Below are 23297 nucleotides of genomic sequence, written 5' to 3'. Positions count from 1 at the left end.
ATTATCAGGTGGCAGATCTCTACTGATTAAATCAGCCTCACTACCTCCTGTTACCACCAGAGGGAGCATGGAAGGAGAACTCACAACTGGTGGACCAGAAAATGAACTCACAACACCAAACCATTGCACTACCAACCACATCTACGCTCTACACTGCCTCATTCTACAACACAAAGCACGGGAAGATGTACACTTGTTTTGTGGATATTAGAAAGGCTTTTGACTCAGTGTGGCACCAGGGCCTGTTAATGAAACTGCTGGAGAGCAGAATAGGAGGAAAGACCTATGATGTCATCAAAAGCTCCTACACCGAGAATTGCTGCAGCGTGTGAATGGTAGAAGAACGGCTGATTTACAGCAGAGCCGTGAAGTCAGACAGGGCTGCATCCTAAGCTCAACGCTCTTCAATATTTACATCAATCAGCTGGCCACCGCTCTGGAATCTTTCACAGCACCAGATCTCATACTCCATGACAGCCACGTGAATGTTTTGCCATATGCAGATGACCTACTGCTGCTGTCACCAACTGAGAAAGTTCTCCAAGAAAACCTGAAAATCTTGGAGAAATTCAGCTCCACATGGGCAGTACCGATCAGTGCAAAGAAAACCAACATCATGGTGTTTCAGAGGAGAAAGCCAAGATCGAACAAGCACATTCCATTCGTGCTAAACAACTGCATTCTTACAGAAATGGACAAATATACCTACCTAGGCCTGGAAATCCACCAGTCAGAGAGCTTCAATCAAGCCATAGAGACCCTAAGGCTACTTTCACACATCAGTTTTTCGGCGTCAGGCGCGATCCGGCGTCGTGCCGGAATGCCGGATCCGGCAAATGTTTTGTAAAACCTGATGTGCCGGATCCGGTTTTCTGCCGGATCCGTCTTGTTCTTGACAGACAAAACCGGATCCGTCTCATCCGGTTCATCCGTTTTTCTATCCGTTTTTCGACGGATTACGCCGGATCTGGTTTTTAAAATTGACCCTTGTGGCCTTCCGAACGGGATTGGCTACTGGAAAACTATATATAGCATGTTCCTACAGCCCTTCTTTGACAGGTTGTAGAGGAGAAAGTGCAGGTTGGAGAGAAGAGCAAGTTACTGGCGAAGATGGATGTTGTCATTGGAAATATTACCACTAGAAGTTCTGTGACGTTTCAGTAATGAGTAGTGTTGAGCATTCCGATACCGCAAGTATCGGGTATCGGCTGATACTTGCTGTATCGGAATTCCGATACCGACTTCCGATATTTTTTCAATATCGGAATTCGGCATCGGAATCGGAAGTTCAAAGTTGATTGACAGACTGACGTCATCATGATGCGCGGTGTGTGCGCATCATGATGCGCCGTCATTTCGGGCCTTCCGGGGGTCTCTGCCGGCCTGCCGGGGGGCTGTGCCGGCCTGCCGGGGGGCTGTGTGGACTGCCCGGGGTCTGTACCGGCCTGCCGGGGGGCTGTGCCGGCCTGCCGGTGGTCTGTGCACCCTGTGGGGGTCTGTACCGGCCTGCCGGGGGGCTGTGCCGGCCTGCCGGTGGTCTGTGCACCCTGTGGGGGTCTGTACCGGCCTGCCGGGGGGCTGTGCCGGCCTGCCGGGGGGCTGTGCACCCTGTGGGGGTCTGTACCGGCCTGCCGGGGGGCTGTGCCGGCCTGCCGGGGGGCTGTGCTGATGTCCGGGGGTCTGTGCAAGCATCGTCCGATGGGACTACAAGTCCCATCGGGCGATGCCTGCTACCATGACAGTGATTGACACATTAGCCAATGATGGGACAGTAGTAGTCCCATCATCCGGCTAATGTGTTAAATGTTAAAAAAAAAAAAAAAAAATACTACATACATACTACATGCTACATACATACTACATATATACTACATACATACTACATACATGCTACATACATACTACATGCATGCTACATACATACTACATGCTACATACATACTACATGCATGCTACATACATACTACATGCTACATACATACTACATATATACTACATACATACTACATATATACTACATACATACTACATACATGCTACATACATACTACATACATACTACATGCTACATACATACTACATATATACTACATACATACTACATACATGCTACATACATACTACATGCATGCTACATACATACTACATGCTACATACATACTACATGCATGCTACATACATACTACATGCTACATACATACTACATGCTACATACATACTACATATATACTACATACATACTACATATATACTACATACATACTACATACATGCTACATACATACTACATACATACTACATGCTACATACATACTACATATATACTACATACATGCTACATACATACTACATGCATGCTACATACATACTACATGCTACATACATACTACATGCATGCTACATACATACTACATGCTACATACATACTACATATATACTACATACATACTACATATATACTACATACATACTACATACATGCTACATACATACTACATATATACTAACTGCATGCTACATACATACTGCATGCTACATGCATGCTACATACATACTACATACATACTACATGCTACATACATACCACATATATACTACATACATACTACATACAATACATTCATACAATACATACATAGACATACAGTACATATAACATAGAGTAACATACTTACCAATACTTGTCACATTGTTCCCCGAAGCCATTGTCGTCTACGGAATAAATATTAACATAACAAACCACAAAAATACTCACCCACGATCCGAAGCAGTCCACGAGTGTGTCCCACGACGATCTTGGGTAGAGAACTGCAGCATCAGATGATGCTGCCGTTCTCTACTGGCTGCAGGAATCCAATGACGGAAGGTAGGTATCCTTCCGCACTGTATTCCTCCGCCACTTAAAAAAAAAAAAGTCCCTAGTCTCACTTTATGCCATTGCTGCGTGGGAAATTCCCACACAGCAATGGCATAAAGTGAGACTAGGGACTTTTTTTTTTTTAAGTGGCGGAGGAATACAGTGCGGAAGGATACCTACCTTCCGTCATTGGATTCCTGCAGCCCGTAGAGAACGGCAGCAACAGCTGATGCTGCAGTTCTCTACCCAAGATCGTCGTGGGACACACTCGTGGACTGCTTCGGATCGTGGGTGAGTATTTTTGTGGTTTGTTATGTTAATATTTATTCCGTAGACGACAATGGCTTCGGGGAACAATGTGACAAGTATTGGTAAGTATGTTACTCTATGTTATATGTACTGTATGTCTATGTATGTATTGTATGAATGTATTGTATGTAGTATGTATGTAGTATATATGTGGTATGTATGTAGCATGTAGTATGTATGTAGTATGTATGTAGCATGCATGTAGCATGCAGTATGTATGTAGCATGCAGTTAGTATATATGTAGTATGTATGTAGCATGTATGTAGCATGTAGTATGTATGTAGCATGCATGTAGTATATATGTAGTATGTATGTAGCATGTAGTATGTAGCATGCATGTAGTATGTATGTAGCATGCATGTAGTATGTATGTAGTATGTATGTAGCATGTAGTATGTATGTAGCATGCATGTAGTATGTATGTAGCATGCATGTAGTATGTATATGGTATGTATGTAGCATGTAGTATGTATGTAGCATGCATGTAGTATATATGTGTTATGTATGTGGTATGTATGTAGCATGCATGTAGCATGCATGTAGTATGTATGTAGTATGTATGTAGTATGTATGTAGTATGTATGTAGCATGTAGTATGTATGTAGCATGCATGTAGTATATATGTAGTATGTATGTTGCATGTAGTATTTATGTAGTATGAATGTAGCATGTATGTAGTATGAATGTAGCATGTATGTAGTATGCATGTTGTATGTATGTAGCATGCATGTAGTATGTATGTAGTATATATGTGGTATGTATGTAGCATGCAGTATGTATGTAGCATGCATGTAGTATACATGTAGTATGTATGTTGCATGTAGTATTTATGTAGTATGAATGTAGCATGTATGTAGTATGTAGTATGCATGTTGTATGTATGTAGCATGTAATTTTTTTTTTTTTTTTTTTTTTTTTTTTACATTTAACACATTAGCCGGATGATGGGACTACTACTGTCCCATCATTGGCTAATGTGTCAATCGCTGTCATGGTAGCAGGCATCGCCCGATGGGACTTGTAGTCCCATCGGACGATGCCTGCACAGACCCCCGGAGCCTGCACAGCCCCCCGGCAGGCCGGCACAGCCCCCCGGCAGGCCGGCACAGCCCCCCGGAGCCTGCACAGCCCCCCGGCAGGCCGGCACAGCCCCCCGGCAGGCCGGCACAGCCCCCCGGAGCCTGCACAGACCACCGGCAGGCCGGCACAGACCACCGGAGTCTGCACAGACCCCCTGGCAGGCCGGCACAGCCCCCCGAAAGGCCCGTACAGACCCCAGAGAGGCTGTACAAGGGCAGGAAAGGGTTTTTCTTATTCCGATACCGGAAGTCCCATAGACTTGAATGGGACTTCCGGTATCGGAATCGGCGATACCGATACTTTTTTTAAAGATCGGCCGATACCATCCGATACGATACTTTGAAGTATCGGACGGTATCGCTCAACTCTAGTAATGAGGGACAATTTTGCACTATACTTTATGTCACCTCAAGGCAGAGTACACTGGCAGGATGACAGAGTGTGAAAGATTTGTGCCCTAACCAAACTTGTGTACCTTCTGGACCAACAGTATATACCTTTGCCAACCAAAGTTGGCTATCTTGTCATGGTCTTACTATTTTTACCTTTAGGCCACAGGTGTGTTCCTTGGTTGTGTTTTATGCAAAGTATTTCACCTTTTAACAAAAGTTGTGTACATTGTTAGGAAATCACCAACAATAAACACAACTTTTCAGGTGAAATACTTTGCTTCAAACACAACCAGGAACACAACTGTGGCAAAAAGCTAAAATTTACCCACAGTTATATACCTGGTTTTGAATACCTTTTTACCTTTTAAATACCCTGTATTTAACCTTTTTTTTAAACATATTTCGCCGCAGAAAGAAATGACAGACAACCAGTGTAAACAATAATTTAACTTTTATTTAAAATATTGTTTTTTGTGTAAACTGTTTTTAAAGTTAAAAAAACTTTTTTAATAAAGGTTTGAAACCAACCAAATGGGCATTTTTATTACAAAAAAAACATTATAACTCGGTGTAGTGTGGGGTGGAAATACTGCTGGAGGGGCTGCGGGACACTTCGACAATGGGAGTGTGGAGAGAGGACTGGGATCGTGGTGGGGAAGGTACAGTTAGAGGTGATGGTGTGGAAAAAGCTACAGAATGGGTGGACATGTGGGAGGCAGAAGAGGTGGTGGGCGGTGGAGTGGAGGGTTGGGCAGGGACTGTAGGAGCAGATGATGTTGATGGAAAGTTGTATGGGGAAGGAGTTTGGTACGGGGAAGGAGTTTGGTACGGGGAAGGAGTTTGGTACGGGGCAGGTTGCTGGAAGTGGGGAGATGTCTGGTACTGGGGAGGTTGCTGGTACTGGGAAGGTTGCTGGTACTGGTGAGGTTGCTGGTATGTAATAGGAGGGGGGAGGATGGAAAGTGGCTGGAGGGGGTGCAGATGTAATAGGAGGGGGAGGATGGAAAGTGGCTGGAGGGGGTGCAGATGTAATAGGAGGGGGAGGATGGAAAGTGGCTGGAGGGGGTGCAGGTGGAGGAACTATAGTGGTGGGAGGTGGAGGTTGGGATGTAACCTGCTGTAGAGCACCGTGGCACGAATGCATTACATGCATCTGCTGGGTAGGAGATAGTGTTGCCATGCGCTCCACAACAGACCTGAAAAAGGTGTGGTTTGGCGAAGATCTTGCTTCTGAATGCATGGTTTGCAGAAGTGTCTTCACCTCCAGAATGCTGGAGTTGATCTGCTGAAAGCCTGCGGAGATTTGCTCTGACAAGACTTTTAGACAGTTCTGGAAAGATGCATTCAGATGCAAGACCTCTGGCGCATAACTCTTTTCCTGACCCCTCTGCCGCTGCCGCCCAGTACCCGCAGGTGTACTAGAGGTGGCAGGGGCAGAAGGGTGGGGTAAAGGGAAAGCGATCTCCTCACCAGCAGCTTCATGTAATGTAGGCGGCCACGATGCTCCTGTGCTGGTGGATGGTACAGATGGGTCGAATGTGTGGGAAGGCTGGGAAGGTGCAGATGTACCGGGGCGGTCGAAGTGTCCCTCGGTGCCGGTCTCCTCAGGGATCGCCTCAGAAGGGTCCAATCGTGCAGGCTCCCGAGTGCTGCTCACCGTGCTGTGGAATAAAGAGAAAAAAAAACAATTAAAATACTGACATGGTATGGCCCTGGCTGAAAAAAAAAAGTTACATCTAACATTTTTTTTCACATGTGGTGTGTAATATTTACCTTCTAGTGACCATTGTTTCCCGGAGGAACGACAGGGCTTGTGCGTACTTGTACTTGCTCCTGCGTCCTCCAGATCCACTCGGGGCCCGCATCTCTTTATTGAACTCCTTCTTGAAACGATCCCTCACAGACCGCCACCGATTCACAATTCTGTTCCCTGAAACGAGAAAGGAGTGGTTAGTATACAACATCAGTGTTTCACAAACTCCAGTCCTCATGGTCCCCAGGGGTCATGTTTTCAGGATTTCCATAGTAAATAGAAATCCTGAACACATGATCTGTGGGGACCACGAGGACTGGAGTTCGGGAAACACTGGTTTACATCAAGCAACCGTTACTGTATATACTTACGCTCTTTAATCTGGGCCCGAGCTTCGAGGTCCTCCCAGCGGCCCACAAGGAGAGAACAGATTTCCTCCCAGAGTCGTCGGGTAACGATAAGGTCAGCGTGGCGGCGGTCAGCCATATTCCAGAGCGGCTCCCTTTCTCTGACGAGATCGATGAGGTGGTCCACATCGAGTCCTCCATCCTCACCGTCAGAGTCGGGAGCACGCTGTGAAGGCTGTTAAAGAAAAAGACAAAAATAACATAATTAGCCTCCACAAAAGAAATGAAATAAAAAGTGCAAAAAAACAAAGCAAAAATATTTATACTTACACGCTGGTGACCGCCGCGTTGCTGTCGCCGACGACCCTGGGAGGCACTGCGAGGACCTCTTGGCCGAGCACCAGATTGGGAAGACTAGAGAAGAAAACAAAAAATGTTATGTCTTTGGTTGTAGGCATTTGTTTGCTGTGTGTGGTCTGCAGAACATTGTTTTCTATGTGTTGTGTGTAGTGTGATGTTGTGTTTGATGCAAAAAACTTACCAATGGTGAGCCCACTCCAAGTGTCTGTCCACCCCTTCCTTCTTCTTCTGGGAGCTCCTCTTCATCTTGTGAATCCTGTTTTGAAATAAAAGGCAATGAATAGACATATATTACAGAGATGATGGATTTTGGAAATAAAAACTTACCGTCAAACGCTGACGATGCGAGGGAGGGCTCCCAGAAGATGATGTGCTGTCTTCCTGGTGGCCACACTCCATGCCTGTGGGTGGTGTTCCAGCTGCTGCCATTGCTGCTGCTGCTGCTGCTGCTGCATCTATTGGGCGGCTGTTGAATAAAGAGAAACAAAGGGCCAATGAATATCTTGATATTCAATAGCCCTAGTTTGGAGGAATGGGGGATTTGATAATTACCGTCTCTCATCTGCTGCTGGCCTCCCCTCCTCAGCATGTTCCATTTGCTGCTCCATTTGGGGTGGTGGTGGTGCTGATGGTGCTGCAGTGGTCTCCTGCCTTCTCCTGCTGCGCTTGGTTGCTTTCTTGGGTGGCATGTTGGGTGTGGCTGTGGGTCCCACTGTCTTGCTTTTATATATGTCTTGTGGGCAGAGCTACTGAGCATGCTCAGACCAAAAAAACCGGATCCGGCCACCGGATCCGGCTTTCGCCGGATCAGGCGCATTGCGGCGCTCATAGGCTTTCATTGTGTGAAAAAGCCGGCGTGTCCCGCTTTTTCGCCGGAGACAAAAAACGTTTCAGTAGCCGTTTTTTCCAGACGCCGGATCGCGACACATTGCCGGATCCGGCGAAAACCGGATGAAACGCATGGCCATCCGGCGCGATCCGGCGCAAATGCAAGTCAATGGGGGGGAAACCGGATCCGGCATTGCATTTCGCCGGATCCGGTTTCTGTCAAAAGCGCCGGATCGCGTCTGACGGCGAAAACCTGATGTGTGAAAGAGGCCTTAAGGACAAGCCTGCAAAACTTTGTAGGCCATCTGAAAGAAACTCTACCATCTGAAGCCGCCATTGAGGGTCTAGCTAAAAATCTTCAATGCCATAATCACCCTAATCCTCCTGCACGGCAATGAAGTCTGGAGCCCTCATACATACCCAGATTGGTCAAAGTGGGACTCCAGTCCAACAGAAATATCCACCTGGAATTCTGTAAACACCTTCTCCAGGTCCATTAGAGCACCACCAACAATGCCTGCCGGGCTGAGCTGGGCAGATTCCTACTGCACCTGGCAGTCCTGAAGAGGGCGCTGTCCTTCCAGGCTCACCTACAGAGTAGCAACCCAAGCTCCCATCACCATGATACATATAGGTGGTCCCCACAAACCAGGACCCTGGAACAGATCACTCAAACCCAACCTGACCGAACCATCAACCAAAGCAACCTAACAAAAGCCAGTCTCAGGAAGATAGTAGACAAGGGGCAGGAGAGGTACCTCAATGACTGGAAGAACGAGATCAGCAGCTCTCAGAAACTGACCATGTACCAGAGTCTACAGAGAGACTACAGACTGGCTCCATATCTGGAGAAACTCTCGGAGCCTAGAGACCACCAGATCCTGAGCCGATATAGACTCAGTGCCCACAATCTGGCCATCGAGGTCGGCCGGCACAGACAGAGCTACAAGCCCAGGGAAGACAGACTGTGCCTACACTGTGCAAAAACCATGAGAAAAAATCCTCCAACATCTCAATACAAAAAGAATATTTCATTAGTTAGAAAACAAGTTCATAAAAAAAATAAATATATATATGTATCTCTGGCGATAATGGCAGACCATACAGAAACTGAAAACAGCAAAACACTGCTGTATGGTTACAGATACTGATCAACAAATGGCTTACAAAATCAAATATGTATAATATAATGGGCTAAGCGTCACTCTGTCCGAAGCCTTTATAGACTGCGCAAGCGCGACGCGCCTGCACAGTCTGGCTCCAGACAGAGTCACGCACCCCCCCAGGAGATCATGGAAGACGCACCCCCCGGAGATCGCGGTAGACGCACCCCCCTGCCGGCACGACACCTTACCGATTCGGTGTTCCCGCAGTGTCTTGCTTCTTGCTGTGATGACAGGAGAGGGCGGGTTGTTGCTCCGGAAGCGGCGCATGCGCAGTCCGCGCTTTCCGGCGCCATTTTGGGGAAGACACACTGCAGTGTGTCTTCAAGACAATGGCACCGGAAAGAGAGGAATGCGCAGGCGCCGATTCCGGAGAAACAACCCGCCCTCTCCTGTCATCACAGCAGGCACAGAGGGATGAGGGATACCATGCATACCAGGATTGGGGGATGAGGGGTACCATGCATACCAGGATAGGAGGTGAGGGGACCATGCATACCAAGATAGGGATGAGGGAGTACCATGCATACGAGGATTGAGCGATGAGGGGTACCTTGCATACCAGGAATGCAGGATGAGGGGTACCATGCATACCAGGATAAAGGGTGAGGGGACCATACATACCAGGATAGGGATGAGGGAGTACCATGCATACCAGGATTTGGGGATGAGGGGTACCATGTACACCAGGATCGGGGGATGAGGGAGTACCATGCATACCAGGATAGGGGATGAGGGGACCATGCATACCATGATAGGGGGTGAGAGGACCATGCATACCAGGACTGGGGCATGAGGGGGACCATGCATACCAGGACTGGGGCATGAGGGGTACCATGCATACCAGGATTGGGGGATGAGGGGTACCATGCATACCAGGATAGGGGGTGAGAGCACCATGCATACCAGGATAGGGATGAGGAAGTACCATGCATACCAAGATTGGGGGATGAGGGGTACCCTGCATACCAGGATAGGGGGTGAGGGGACCATACATACCAGGATAGGGGGTGAGAGCACCATGCATACCAGGATAGGGATGAGGGAGTACCATGCAAACCAGGATTGGGGGGTGAGAGGACCATGCTTACCAGGATTGGGGGATGAGGGGTACCATGCATACCAGGATTGGGGGATGAGAGGACCATTTATACCAGGATAAGGGGTGAGGGGGCCATGCATACCAGGATAGGGATGAGGGAGTACCATGCATACCAGGATTGGGGGGTGAGGGGACCATGCATACCAGGATGAAGAATGGGGTGCCATACATACCAGGATTGGGGGGGTGAGGGTACCATGCATACCAGGATAGGAATGAGGGGTGCCATGCATACCAGGATAGGAGGGTGGCAGCACATACCAGGATGGGAGACCATATACCAATAAAAATGCTCACCACCCGAGCGTAGAACGGGTTCATAGCTAGTATAAAGTATAACCTGATTGTAGCATAAAAAAACATAAAGTGCAATTGCAAATGATGTTCCATAATCAGAATGTAAGCAAAAATTGGATAAACGCGCCAAATGCTGCTATGACTTCCATCTTTGATCCTCTCATAGGACAATAAACTACAAATGAAACAAATTATACTCTATGGTGAGAAGAGAGGGCCAAAGGTGGAAGGTGCACATCATAATCACAGGTAACTAAATTAGAAACCACAAGCCATTTGTTGGTCAATATCTGTAACCATCCAGTGTTTTTCTGTTTTCAGTTTCTGTATGGTCTGCCATTATCTCCAAATATATATATATATATATATATATATATATATATATATACACTCACTGGCCACTTTATTAGGTACACCATGCTAGTAAGGGGTTGGACCCCCTTTTGCCTTCAGAACTGCCTCAATTCTTCGTGGCAGAGATTCAACAAGGTGCTGGAAGCATTCCTCAGAGATTTTGGACCATATTGACATGATGGCATCACACAGTTGGCGCAGATTTGTCGGCTGCACATCCCTGATGCGAATCTCCCGTTCCACCACATCCCAAAGATGCTCTATTGGATTGAGATCTGGTGACTGAGGAGGCCATTTGAGTACAGTAAACTCATTGTCATGTTCAAGAAACCAATCTGAGATGATTCGAGCTTTATGACATGGCGCATTATCCTGCTGAAAGTAGCCATCAGATGTTGGGTACATTGTGGTCATAAAGGGATGGACATGGTCAGCAACAATACTCAGGTAGGCTGTGGCGTTGCAACGATGCTCAATTGGTACCAAGGGGCCCAAAGAGTGCCCAGAAAAAATTCCCCACACCATGACACCACCACCACCAGCCTGAACCGTTGATACAAGGCAGGATGGATCCATGCTTTCATGTTGTTTACGCCAAATTCTGACCCTACCATCCGAATGTCGCAGCAGAAATCGAGACTCATCAGACCAGGCAACGTTTTTCCAATCTTCTACTGTCCAATTTCGATGAGCTTGTGCAAATTGTAGCCTCAGTTTCCTGTTCTTAGCTGAGAGGAGTGGTACCCAGTGTGGTCTTCTGCTGCTGTAGCCCATCTGCCTCAAAGTTCGACGCACTGTGCGTTCAGAGATGCTCTTCTGCCTACCTTGGTTGTAACGGGTGGCAATTTGAGTCACTGTTGCCTTTCTATCAGCTCGAACCAGTCTGCCCATTCTCCTCTGACCTCTGGCATCAACATGGCATTTCCGGCCACAGAACTGCCGCTCACTGGATTTTTTTTATTTTTCGGACCATTCTCTGTAAACCCTAGAGATGGTTGTGCGTGAAAATCCCAGTAGATCAGCAGTTTCTGAAATTCTCAGACCAGCCCTTCTGGCACCAACAATCATGCCACGTTCAAAGGCACTCAAATCACCTTTCTTCCCCATACTGATGCTCGGTTTGAACTGCAGGAGATTGTCTTGACCATGTCTACATGCCTAAATGCACTGAGTTGCCGCCATGTGATTGGCTGATTAGAAATTAAGTCTTAACACACAGTTGGACAGGTGTACCTAATAAAGTGGCCAGTGAGTGTATATATATTTATTTATTTATTTAGATGTATATTTATTTTTTTTTATGAACTTGTTTTCTAACTAATAAAATATTCTTTTTGTACTTAGTTGTTGGAGGATTTTTTTCTCATGGTTTTTGCTTGGCTTCATGGTCCTCCGTGGTATAATTATTAAGGGTTCCTTATATGTGCCTACACTGTGATCTGGAGGCCCTAAAGGATGAGACCCACTTCCTGCTGCACTGCACCAAATACTCAGCAGTGACGGACACTCACCTCAGGAGACTATCCCGATCTCTTCCCGGATTTCAACTCCATGAAGGAGTAAGAGAAAACATATATCCTGCTGGGGGAAGAAGAAAGTGCGGTGGAGATAGCAGCGCAATATGTGAGTGCATGCCATAGGCTGCGAGAAAGACAGCCATGATATGCCATGGATTTCCTTAGCCCCCACCCTGTGCCCCATCAATCATTCCTACAGTCCCCACCCATTATCCCCACAGTCCCTACTCCCTATTCCCTACTGTACACAAGCTTTGGCAAAACTAATGTTTCTTTGGTCCTGCCAATAAAGCTTCTTTGAATTGAATTGTATACCTACTACTCCTATGCCTACTATTAGTATACCTACTACTCCTATGCCTTCTATTTGTATACCTACTACTCCTATGCCTACTAATAGAATACCTACTACTCCTATGCCTATTATTAGTACACCTACTACTCCTATGCCTACTATTAGCATACCTACTACTCCTATGCCTACTATCAGTACACCTACTACTGCTGGGACTACTATTAGCATACCTACTACTCCTATGCCTACTATCAGTACACCTACTACTGCTGGGACTACTATTAGCATACCTACTACTCCTATGCCTACTAATAGAATACCTACTCCTCCTATGCCTACTATTAGTACACCTACTGCTCCTATGCCTAATATTAGCATACCTAATACTGCTGGGACTACTATTAGCATATCTACTACTCCTGTGCCTACTATTAGTATACCTATAATAATAATCTTTATTTTTATATAGCACTAACATATTCCGCAGTGCTTTAGGCTATGTGCACACGCTGCAGATTCTGCTGCGGGTCCGCAGCAGTTTCTGCTGCGTTGTACAGTACCATTGTTTTCAAAAACGCTGTGCACATGCTGCGGGTTACAATCCGCAACATGTCAATTCTTTGTGCGGAATCACACCTTCACCATTGTGAGGTGTGAAACCACAGGCTAATCCGCAGGTATTTTGACCTGCGGATTTTTCAAAATCCACAGCACTTCCAAGTACGTGTGCACATAGCCTTACCGTTTTCACACATTATCATCGCTGTCTAAATTCCCTATCATTATGTCTTTGGAATGTGGGAGGATGCCAGAGTACCCGGAGGATACCCACGCAAACACAGGGACATACAAACTCCTTGCAGATGTTGTACTTGGTGGGATTCGAACCCAGGACTCCAGCGCTGCAAGGCTGCAGTGCTATCCATTGAGCCACCGTGCCTACTATTAGTATACCTACAGTTGTGGCCAAAAGTATTGACACCCCTGCAATTCTGTCAGATAATACTCAGTTTCTTCCTGAAAATGATTGCAAACACAAATTTTTTGGTATTATTATCTTCATTTAATTTGTCTTAAATGAAAAAACACAAAAGAGAATGAAGCAAAAAGCAAAACATTGATCATTTCACACAAAACTCCAAAAATGGGCCAGACAAAAGTATTGGCACCCTCAGCCTAATACTTGGTTGCACAACCTTTAGCCAAAATAACTGCGACCAACCGCTTCCGGAAACCATCATTGAGTTTCTTACAATGCTCTGCTGTAATTTTAGACCATTCTTCTTTGGCAAACTGCTCCAGGTCCCTGATATTTGATGGGTGCCTTCTCCAAACTGCCATTTTTAGATCTCTCCACAGGTATTCTATGGGATTCAGGTCTGGACTCATTGCTGGCCACCTTGGAAATCTCCAGTGCTTTCTCTCAAACCATTTTCTAGTGCTTTTTGAAGTGTGTTTTGGGTCATTGTCCTGCTGGAAGACCCATGACCTCTGAGGGAGACCCAGCTTTCTCACACTGGGCCCTACATTATGCTGCAAAATTTGTTGGTAGTCTTCAGACTTCATAATGCCATGCACACGGTCAAGCAGTCCAGTGCCAGAGGCAGCAAAGCAACCCCAAAACATCAGGGAACCTCCGCCATGTTTGACTGTAGGGACCGTGTTCTTTTCTTTGAATGCCTCTTTTTTTTCTCCTGTAAACTCTATGTTGATGCCTTTGCCCAAAAAGCTCTACTTTTGTTTCATCTGACCAGAGAACATTCTTCCAAAACGTTTTAGGCTTCTTCAGGTAAGTTTTGGCAAACTCCAGCCTGGCTTTTTTATGTCTCGGGGTAAGAAGTGGGGTCTTCCTGGGTCTCCTACCATACAGTCCCTTTTCATTCAGACGCCGACGGATAGTACAAGTTGACACTGTTGTACCCTCGGACTGCAGGGCAGCTTGAACTTGTTTGGATGTTAGTCGAGGTTCTTTATCCAACATCCGCACAATCTTGCGTTGAAATCTCTTGTCAATTTTTCTTTTCCGTCCACATCTAGGGAGGTTAACCACAGTGCCATGGGCTTTAAACTTCTTTATGACACTGCGCACGGTAGACACAGGAACATTCAGGTCTTTGGAGATGGACTTGTAGCCTTGAGATTGCTCATGCTTCCTCACAAGTTGGTTTCTCAAGTCCTCAGACAGTTCTTTGGTCTTCTTTCTTTACTCCATGCTCAATGTGGTACACACAAGGACACAGGACAGAGGTTGAGTCAACTTTAATCCATGTCAACTGGCTGCAAGTGTGATTTAGTTATTGCCAACACCTGTTAGGTGCCACAGGTAAGTTACAGGTGCTGTTAATTACACAAATTAGAGAAGCATCACATGATTTTTCGAACAGTGCCAATAGTTTTGTCCACCCTCTTTTTTATGTTTGGTGTGGAATTATATCCAATTTGGCTTTAGGACAATTCTTTTTGTGTTTTTTCATTTAAGACAAATTAAATGAAGATAATAATACCAAAGAATTTGTGTTTGCAATCATTTTCAGGAAGAAACTGAGTATTATCTGACAGAATTGCAGGGGTGTCAATACTTTTGGCCACAACTGTACTACTCCTATGCCTACTATTAGTATACCTATTCCTCCTATACCTACTATTGGTATACCTACTACTCTTATGCCTACCATTAGTATACCTAGGTTAAACTAACAGGCACAATTATATTTATTTTTATGGCTTGGGATGTGCCACTGAGGTGGCTAAAAGTGAACCTCACGCTGTCATGACTTCATGCAGAGGATTTCCTGGTCCTATGAGTTAGGACCCTAGAGAATTGTCACATGACTACTTCAAGTCACTCTGATTGGCTCAATCTGACAGTGGTGAGGGCAGGTGTTTTCTTTTTTTAGGGTTTTTTTTTTATAAAAATGTTACCAAATTTATCGTATAGCATAGTGTCATGAGTGTCCGTATTATGCCCTATGGTTAACAACACCATCCTAGTTCTCTTTAAAATATAGGGTCAAGTGCGTACAGTATATACCACCGTGGAAAATCATACAGTTGCTATTGGCACCATGTTCAGAGCAAAACTTATAAAATGCTTGTGTTTTTGTTTTTTGCTTTTTTATTTAATTATGACAGGTATGTCCTCAAAACAATACAACTATCCACAAAGTTGCCCCCAAAGTAGACCACCAGCCCCCGAACCAGTATCAGAACAAACACATGAAATCACCCACACATTGTACTCCACAGTCCAGAAACCTGAGGTATGTGGGGTATGTTAATTCATACAGTGCTGTAAAAAACATTTATGACCCCCTTGAGGTCTACCATTAACTCTCATGGAACATTGGTTTCTCCAAAATATGGTACTGTAGAAATTGATGATGAAAAAAGATTTGGGATTAATGTTCAAACTTAATGGCACTTTGGTAAGAGCAATATCAACTTTTCCAAGCAGCTCTTGAAAGATGGCATACTAGGTAAGTCTTGTGATTACTAGGCCCCCATGATATCATGACAACACATGAGCACTACTTAACTGCCCCCATCCTTGGAACCTCTTGTGATTACTAGGACCCCTTTACATCATGACATCACATGTTAACTTCTCGAATCTTGGCAATTTAGGGGCGTCTTGTGATTACCAAGCTTCTGCAATGACATGACAGAATATGAGACCTTCTTGAATTCTAGCATCCTGACCACGCTTGTGATTACTAGGCATCTGCGACTTCATGACATTGCATGAAGTCTAGTCGTTAGGATCTCAGGCGACGTTATGATGTCATGGGCGTGAGACCTAGTAAGAGGCACAACGAAGTGCTGGCCATAGAGGCTTGAATGCCAGCATCATGGGCATTTCTTGCAATTTCTGGCCAACGTCATGAGGCCACGGGGGGCCAGGTAATCATAACAGAGAATTAGGATGCCGACATTTAAGTAGGCCTCATGAGACATCATGGCATTATAAGGGCCTAATAGTTACAAGAGAAGACTATTATGCCAGCATTCGGGTGCCAACCATAAACTTTGAATGCCTCCATGCTGGGAACCTCTTGTGATTACTAGGCCACCTTGACATCATGATATCATATGAGGCTCCCTCGAATTCTGGTATCCTCGGCACCTCTTGTGATTACTAGGCCTCTGCAACGTCATGACATCACATAAAGCCAACTCGAATGCCAACATCCTGGGCGCCTCTTGTGATTACTAGGCCTCCACAACTACATGACATTGCATGAGGTCTAGTTAGGATCTCATGTGATGCTGTGATGTCACAGGTGTGGTCCCAGTAATCAGTAGAGGTGCCTAGAATACCGACATTTGAGTGCTGACCAAGTAGGTCCTACTGCTGGCATCCTCCGCACTTCTAGTGAACTTTAGCCACAGCAACATCATGATATTCTTGGGGTCTTTTACCACAAAAGGGACCAAGGATGCCAGCTTGAGACATCATGGCATTATAATGGTCTAGTAATCACAAGAGACGTCTATTATGCCAGCATGCAAGTGCTAACCAAGGAACTTCAAATGCTTACATCTGGGTGCATCTTGTGATTATTAAGCCCATTTGATGTCATGACATCACATGAGGTCTACTCAAATGCCTGCATCTTGAGCACCTCTTTTGATTACTAGGCCTCTCGACTTCATGCTAAAATAAAATCTTTAGCATCTCATGTGACATTGTGATGTCATGGGTAGGGCCTTTTAATCGCTAGATGCAACCAGAATGCTGGCATTCGAGTCTTTGCTAAAGGGGTTTTGAATGCTGGTATCCTGGGCACTTCTTGTGATTTCTAGGCCACTGCAACATCATGATATCGCCGGGGCCTTTTAATTACAACAGTGACTTCTAGGATGCTGGCATGAGGCTTTACGCCATTATAAGGGCCTGGTAATCACAAGAGACCTCCGTTATGCTGGCATTTGAGTAGGCCTGATTTGATGCCATAAGGTCGAGGGGCCTAGTAGTCACGAGACATCCAGGATGCCAGTATTCAAGTGCCAACCAAGGAAGTTTGAATACCGGCATCCAGGGCACCTCTTGTGATTGCCAGCCCTCGCAACATCATTGTATCATTTAAGACCTAGTCAATAGGCTGAGAAAGTTTACACTGCCTTAATGCTGATGTTGACAACACCCTGCAAATTTTTCTGCTCCACTACAGTATTGGAAAAAGTCACACATAATAGAGATAAAGGCAAGCCCGGACGCCTGCCCCAAAGGGGCTACAGGGAGGGCGCACATGACTAAGGAGGGATGCTAGGCCTGAGGGTTAGTGAAGGGTAAGGTGTAGTGCTTTTGTGTTTGTGGGGAAGGTGTGGGTTGGAGCTATGGGGCTTATGGTGCAATGTGAGTTGGCAGGGAGTGGTCAGTAGTGCTTTATGCTTGTGGGGAAGGTGTGGGTTGGAGCTATGGGGCTTATTGTGCAATGTGAGTTGGCAGGGAGTGGTCAGTAGTGGGATGGATATATAGGGCAGAACTGTGGGGGGATGGTCATTCCTTACCTTGCAGACGTCCGGAATCGTCAGCTCCTCACAACTGGGACTTCAGCTTGAATCTTTGGATCCAGAAGATGGAATACCTCGTGGCACAGATGAAGAGGATGAAGGAGCAGCGCGGCCAGCAGTGGATGAAGGAACAGCTGCAGCGATGGTCTGGTGATGGTGACGGCGGAGAAGATGGGACCCCTCTGCCTCCGAAGCGGCAGCGACGATCACGGCCTCCTGAGCACCTCAGCCCGGAGTTAAGTTTGCAGCGGAGGATGAGCCCCATTAGCAGACCTCTTGCAGAAGACATCGCGGGGCCGGAGCCAGAAGTCGAGAAGCAGGCAGCAAGGTAACGGGGCGGTGAGTGACGTGGCCGGCCTCCCCTCCATTTCGGATCGCGTCACACAGTGGTGACGCGCACGTCGCGGCCAAGTTACCCGGCGTGGTCACCTGACCCGGCGCGGTCATCGGCATCGGTGGACGGCGGTGACGTGACGCGGCAAGGAGCCCGGTGGCGAGGTGGTGTGTGACTTCACCAGCCTCATTTCCTTTCTCGCGGCGCTGGGGGGAAGCGGGCGGTGGCTCGGTCATGTGGCCACCCTTCAGCTGCCAGGGGCCACAGGTCATGTGGTCCGGCGTCGCGTTCCCCCGGCGTTGGGTGCCAGATTCAGGAGGTGTTGCCTGCGGCTGGAGCGCCAACCTCCCCCCCCCCCTGTTTGAGGCTCCGAACCAGTGACTTTTTGCCATGCGTTCCCGGACGGACAGTCGGTCTGGGCGCTGGCGCTGCGGCCCAGGAGGGCTGCAGTCGGCGTAGATCCATGGAGAAGATCGCAGTTGCGGTGCTCGACGCGGAGGATACGTGACGGCTGTTCCGTGGGGTTCCGCGGAGTCAGCCTAGTAAGTAAGGCTCACTTAAACCTTTATTAATGTCTACATTATATTGGTTGGGATGGGTGTTGCTACGTATGGTTTCGGGTGTTTGTCTGGGGGTTCGGAAAGATGCGCGGCTGGTCCATGTGGACAGCGTTCGAATCTGTGAGGGAATGGTTGCTTTGTGGTCCAGGAGGCTGTTTTGTGCACTTCATGAGTGTTGGGAGGTATTTTTTAATTTCATGCTAGTTTGCTTTTATGATAGTGGGTATATCTATAGGTGACGACATCATTTTATTTTGGTTAGTATAATTGTGCTTGCATTCTCTGGGTGTTTGTGTATGACTGGTGGTGATTCCATGGCGGTTTGTGAGTAATTCAGGTGGTGATACGGATATTGGCAGAGCGGTGGTGGATAGCCATATCCATGCCAGTTTTATGGTTTATTGTTATAGGCATGGGGTCTTTGGGCTGGAGGATTATCGCCGCGCCAAGTATTTGATATTGGTTGGATGGCAGTTCACTGACGTGGTGATCTGTTTGGGTAGTGCATCGGGCGGCTTAATCTTTCACGTTACAGTGGGGTGTGTTCTATTGCTGGTCAGAGGTGAGGGGGTAGGTGGTCGAGTTTTCATTAGGGTGTGTTTTATTTATATGCCGGATTCGGTTCTCCAATAGGGGCTTTGAGTGTACTAAGGGTTTTCATGTTCACTAGGGGCATTTTGTTTTGTTGCGGCAGACGTTCTGGTGAGGTCGAGATGCTTGGGACGGCAGATCTTTCGGGAACCTGCCTTTCTGGCAGCAATGGATGACATTTCCCCCGGGGGGCTTGGAGTTGACCTTTTACCGGATTTGTTTTCCTGGTTAATTTCTGGGGATACGTAGATATGGCGTGGAGCTGGGGTTATGGTTGGTCAATGTCCGGTTGTTGAGGTCCGTGGTTTGGTTTCTGTGTGGTAGTCGGGGATTATCTGGTATTAGGTATGGTGCAGTGCTTATTTTCTGTTCATGGTCCAACCTGGAACTACTATCTGGTATTAGGGAAGGTGGTGTGCTTATTTCTGTTCATGGTCCAACCCTTGACTACTATGGGTTTCTTCATGCTCAGGGCGTTGTTGCGGTTATCATGTGTTTGGATAAGTCAAAGTGTTTGATTCACCTGGGGCCCTATGTCTAAGTCAGGTTAGGTTAACGAGTACATCGTGTCAGGTCGGGGGTCGTTATTAGGTTCCCGTGTATATTGCGCTGCTGTTTTGGGGGGTTGATTTTGGTTATTGAATACGTGGGGCTACGATCCACTGGGGGTTTTTGCATGATCTGCAGTCATATGGCGTTCTTACGGTAATTTGCTGGTCGTGGCTGCCCTGGGGCAGTTTTAACAACTTTTGTACGTAAGGACTGGTGGTTCTCACTGCGGTTCTTTAGGGTTGCCGATTGAGCTTTTGGCAGACTGTATCGGGTGGTATTTGTTACAGCCGTTGATTGTAGCTGCGTAGGAGTTTATTATACAGAGTGGATAGTTTTTCGTTACAATGGGCTAGGAGGTTTATTGTGGGTGCAGCTGGTCCTGCTTTGCCTTCTGGGTATACAGCTCTCCTTAGAGTCTTTTCTTTTTGGGTGCCCCCGGATGGGGGGGCCAGGGTGAAGTGTTGCGCAAGGATGATGCAACATTTGAGTTGGGTAACCCAGCGTGTGCTTTACTGGTCTCGGGGGTCCTGGTTGGTGAACGGTTTGTTTATCCAGCGGGTGTTGTTCCATTTGTCAGGAATTCTGTATAGAGCATGAGGCAGGACATGTTGTTTCGATGGCCGTGTGAATGGTCTCCCGCATGGGTGTAGCCCGTCCGGCAATACATGGCTATGTCATTTATTCCGTTATGCGCACTTGTCAGGACCAGCTGGTATTATGGGGACACGGTTGTGGCGCAGCGCTGCTGCGGGGGAGGTGTACTTTAGGTAGTGGGTTAGCAGGTTGCAGCTATAACATTACTTTCATTAATGTTGGGCTGGAGGTACGCTGTGGCAGGGGAAGCTAGTGCGATGTGCATTGACTTTTAATGATTCTAAGGACCTGGTAATCATCTGGGGCTGTGCTCCGTTTGGGGGTGCTTTTTGCGGTGCTTTAAGGCTGAGTGGTGGACAAGCATCGGGCACCGGTGAGTGCAATGTTTTGACGGATGGCCCGGGTTTATGGTGTCTGGGGTTTTCGGGAGACGTGATGTGTGTCTGAGTTTTCCTGGACTTCAGGTGGTGTGGAGTCGCTTTTCTTTCTTTTGTGAGTAGTGTCGAATCTGCAGTTCAGCGGGGAATGGGTGCGGAGTACATCTCACTTTTGGTAAGAGGGTGGCAACAATAGTGTTGTGATTCTGGGTTCGAAGTGCACGGGTGATGCACACAATTAATTCGTTCCGGGTCGTGGTGATTACGGGGTGGATTGGTTTATGTTTTCTAGTTGGGTGGATATTTTAAGATAGATGCTATCACGCAGGGTTGACGGGACCAACAGCGTTTTGGTACTGCACGTGTGTGGTGGAGACTTGGTCGCTGGGGCGTCAAGGAGTTTGATCTGAGACATCGGGCCTGAATGCTCCTGCCTGGGAGCCATGCTCGTGTTGTTGTTCATGACTATATAGTGGGGCACGTTTTTCAAGAATCTGTCGGAGGTTGGGGAACCAGTGTAGGTTCTGTTGTTACGTCTATAATGGTTGGCTTTGATTATTATCAGGTGGAGTGCAATTTTCTGCCTGGGAGCCGTGCTCATGTTGGTGTCCATAGGGGCTCCTGTTTGGAATGACTACATAGTGGGTTTTACTGGGCACATTTTCAAGAATCTATCGGAGGTTTGGGGAACCAATGTAGGTTCTTTTGTTCACGGCAATAATGGTTGGCTTTGATCAATTATTAGGTGAAGTATAATTTTCGGAGGCGCCTGCAATGTTGCGGTCTCAACGAGGCAGAGGCGGCGGCTCAGGTTGGGGACTGGTCGCGCAGGCGGTGCATAGGATTGGACGATGCGGTTGGCTAGTTGCAGGTCTTGGGTGTGGCTGACCTTGTTGTACTGGTATTTTGGTGTAGGTTGGCATTGTGAGGTCTAATGGGGATCAGTTTTGATTGATTGGTCTTGGTACAGAAACATTGGTTACTCGAGCCGCAGAGTCGGCTCGGGTTGGGTTTTTGGTGGTGGTACTCGCACGTACAAGGTGTCATACGTGCTCGCAGTGGCGGAAAGGAGGGGGGTATTTGAAGTCGGTGGATTGCACAAAGAGCGGGGGGGTGAACCCAGTGCAGGAGCGGGTTACCCCTGGTGGTGCAATGGTATACTTGGTTAAGGTGGGTCCCAGCTGTGCTGGGTCACAGCGGGACATGTTAACGTGGGACCCTGCTGTGCTCGGTCACAGCGGGGCATGTTAACGTGGGTCCCTGCTGGGCTGGGTCCCAGCAGGACATTGGTTGGGCAACACTCGGCTGGGTGTCCTCGAGCCGGTGTGGTGCGGCTGAGGGCACGTGGTGGAGCTGGTGTTGCAATCATGTACAATGGGTTTTGCAACACTCGGCTGGGTGTCCTCGAGCCGGTGTGGTGCGGCTGAGGGCACGTGGTGGAGCTGGTGTTGCAATCATGTACAATGGACTCTTCATTTACCCCCCCTCCTTTTGCTTGTGGTTATGTTTATGGAATATTTCTACGTTTATGGATAAAATGTTATTGCTTGTTTGGTGTTAATAAACGGGGCTGCTGTGGCCTTTTACATCCAATGTCACGCAGTCGTGTCTTATTTAAGTTAAGAAGGGGTAAGTGTGGGTTTTGGGAGGGGTCATTACAGTGAAGCCGTCAGTCAGACTTTCCGAAGTCAAGGCAAGCCCGGACGCCTGCCCCAAAGGGGCTACAGGGAGGGCGCACATGACTAAGGAGGGATGCTAGGCCTGAGGGTTAGTGAAGGGTAAGGTGTAGTGCTTTTGTGTTTGTGGGGAAGGTGTGGGTTGGAGCTATGGGGCTTATGGTGCAATGTGAGTTGGCAGGGAGTGGTCAGTAGTGCTTTGTGCTTGTGGGGAAGGTGTGGGTTGGAGCTATGGGGCTTATTGTGCAATGTAAGTTGGCAGGGAGTGGTCAGTAGTGGGATGGATATATAGGGCAGAACTGTGGGGGGATGGTCATTCCTTACCTTGCAACGTCCGGAATCGTCCCGCCCTCCCGCCCTAATGTTAGGATCTTCTGGAGATCGACATGGTGAAGAGAAGAAGAGGTTTGACGTTGTCGCAGCACTCGGCGGAAAGGAGGGGGG

The 23297-nt window shown here is 47.2% G+C and overlaps 1 protein-coding gene across 2 annotated transcripts in view; it reads left to right on the top strand.

Moving 5' to 3' along the window:
- LOC141082995 (signaling lymphocytic activation molecule-like) overlaps positions 1–23297 on the top strand; it is a 358176-nt gene that overhangs the window by 314175 nt on the left and 20704 nt on the right. For both annotated transcript variants that reach the window (XM_073567113.1, XM_073567112.1), the window contains exon 5: positions 15788–15915. In XM_073567113.1, coding sequence (XP_073423214.1) covers positions 15788–15915 — 128 coding nt within the window. The remainder of the gene's footprint in view (positions 1–15787; positions 15916–23297) is intronic.

Source organism: Dendrobates tinctorius, unplaced genomic scaffold (genome assembly GCF_039654945.1).
Source record: "Dendrobates tinctorius isolate UK_male_01 unplaced genomic scaffold, ASM3965494v1 ptg000019l, whole genome shotgun sequence".
In the NCBI taxonomy this organism is placed as follows: Eukaryota; Metazoa; Chordata; class Amphibia; order Anura; family Dendrobatidae; genus Dendrobates; species Dendrobates tinctorius.
Note: the sequence above shows the minus strand (reverse complement) of the source record. Positions and strands in the feature narration are given on the sequence as shown.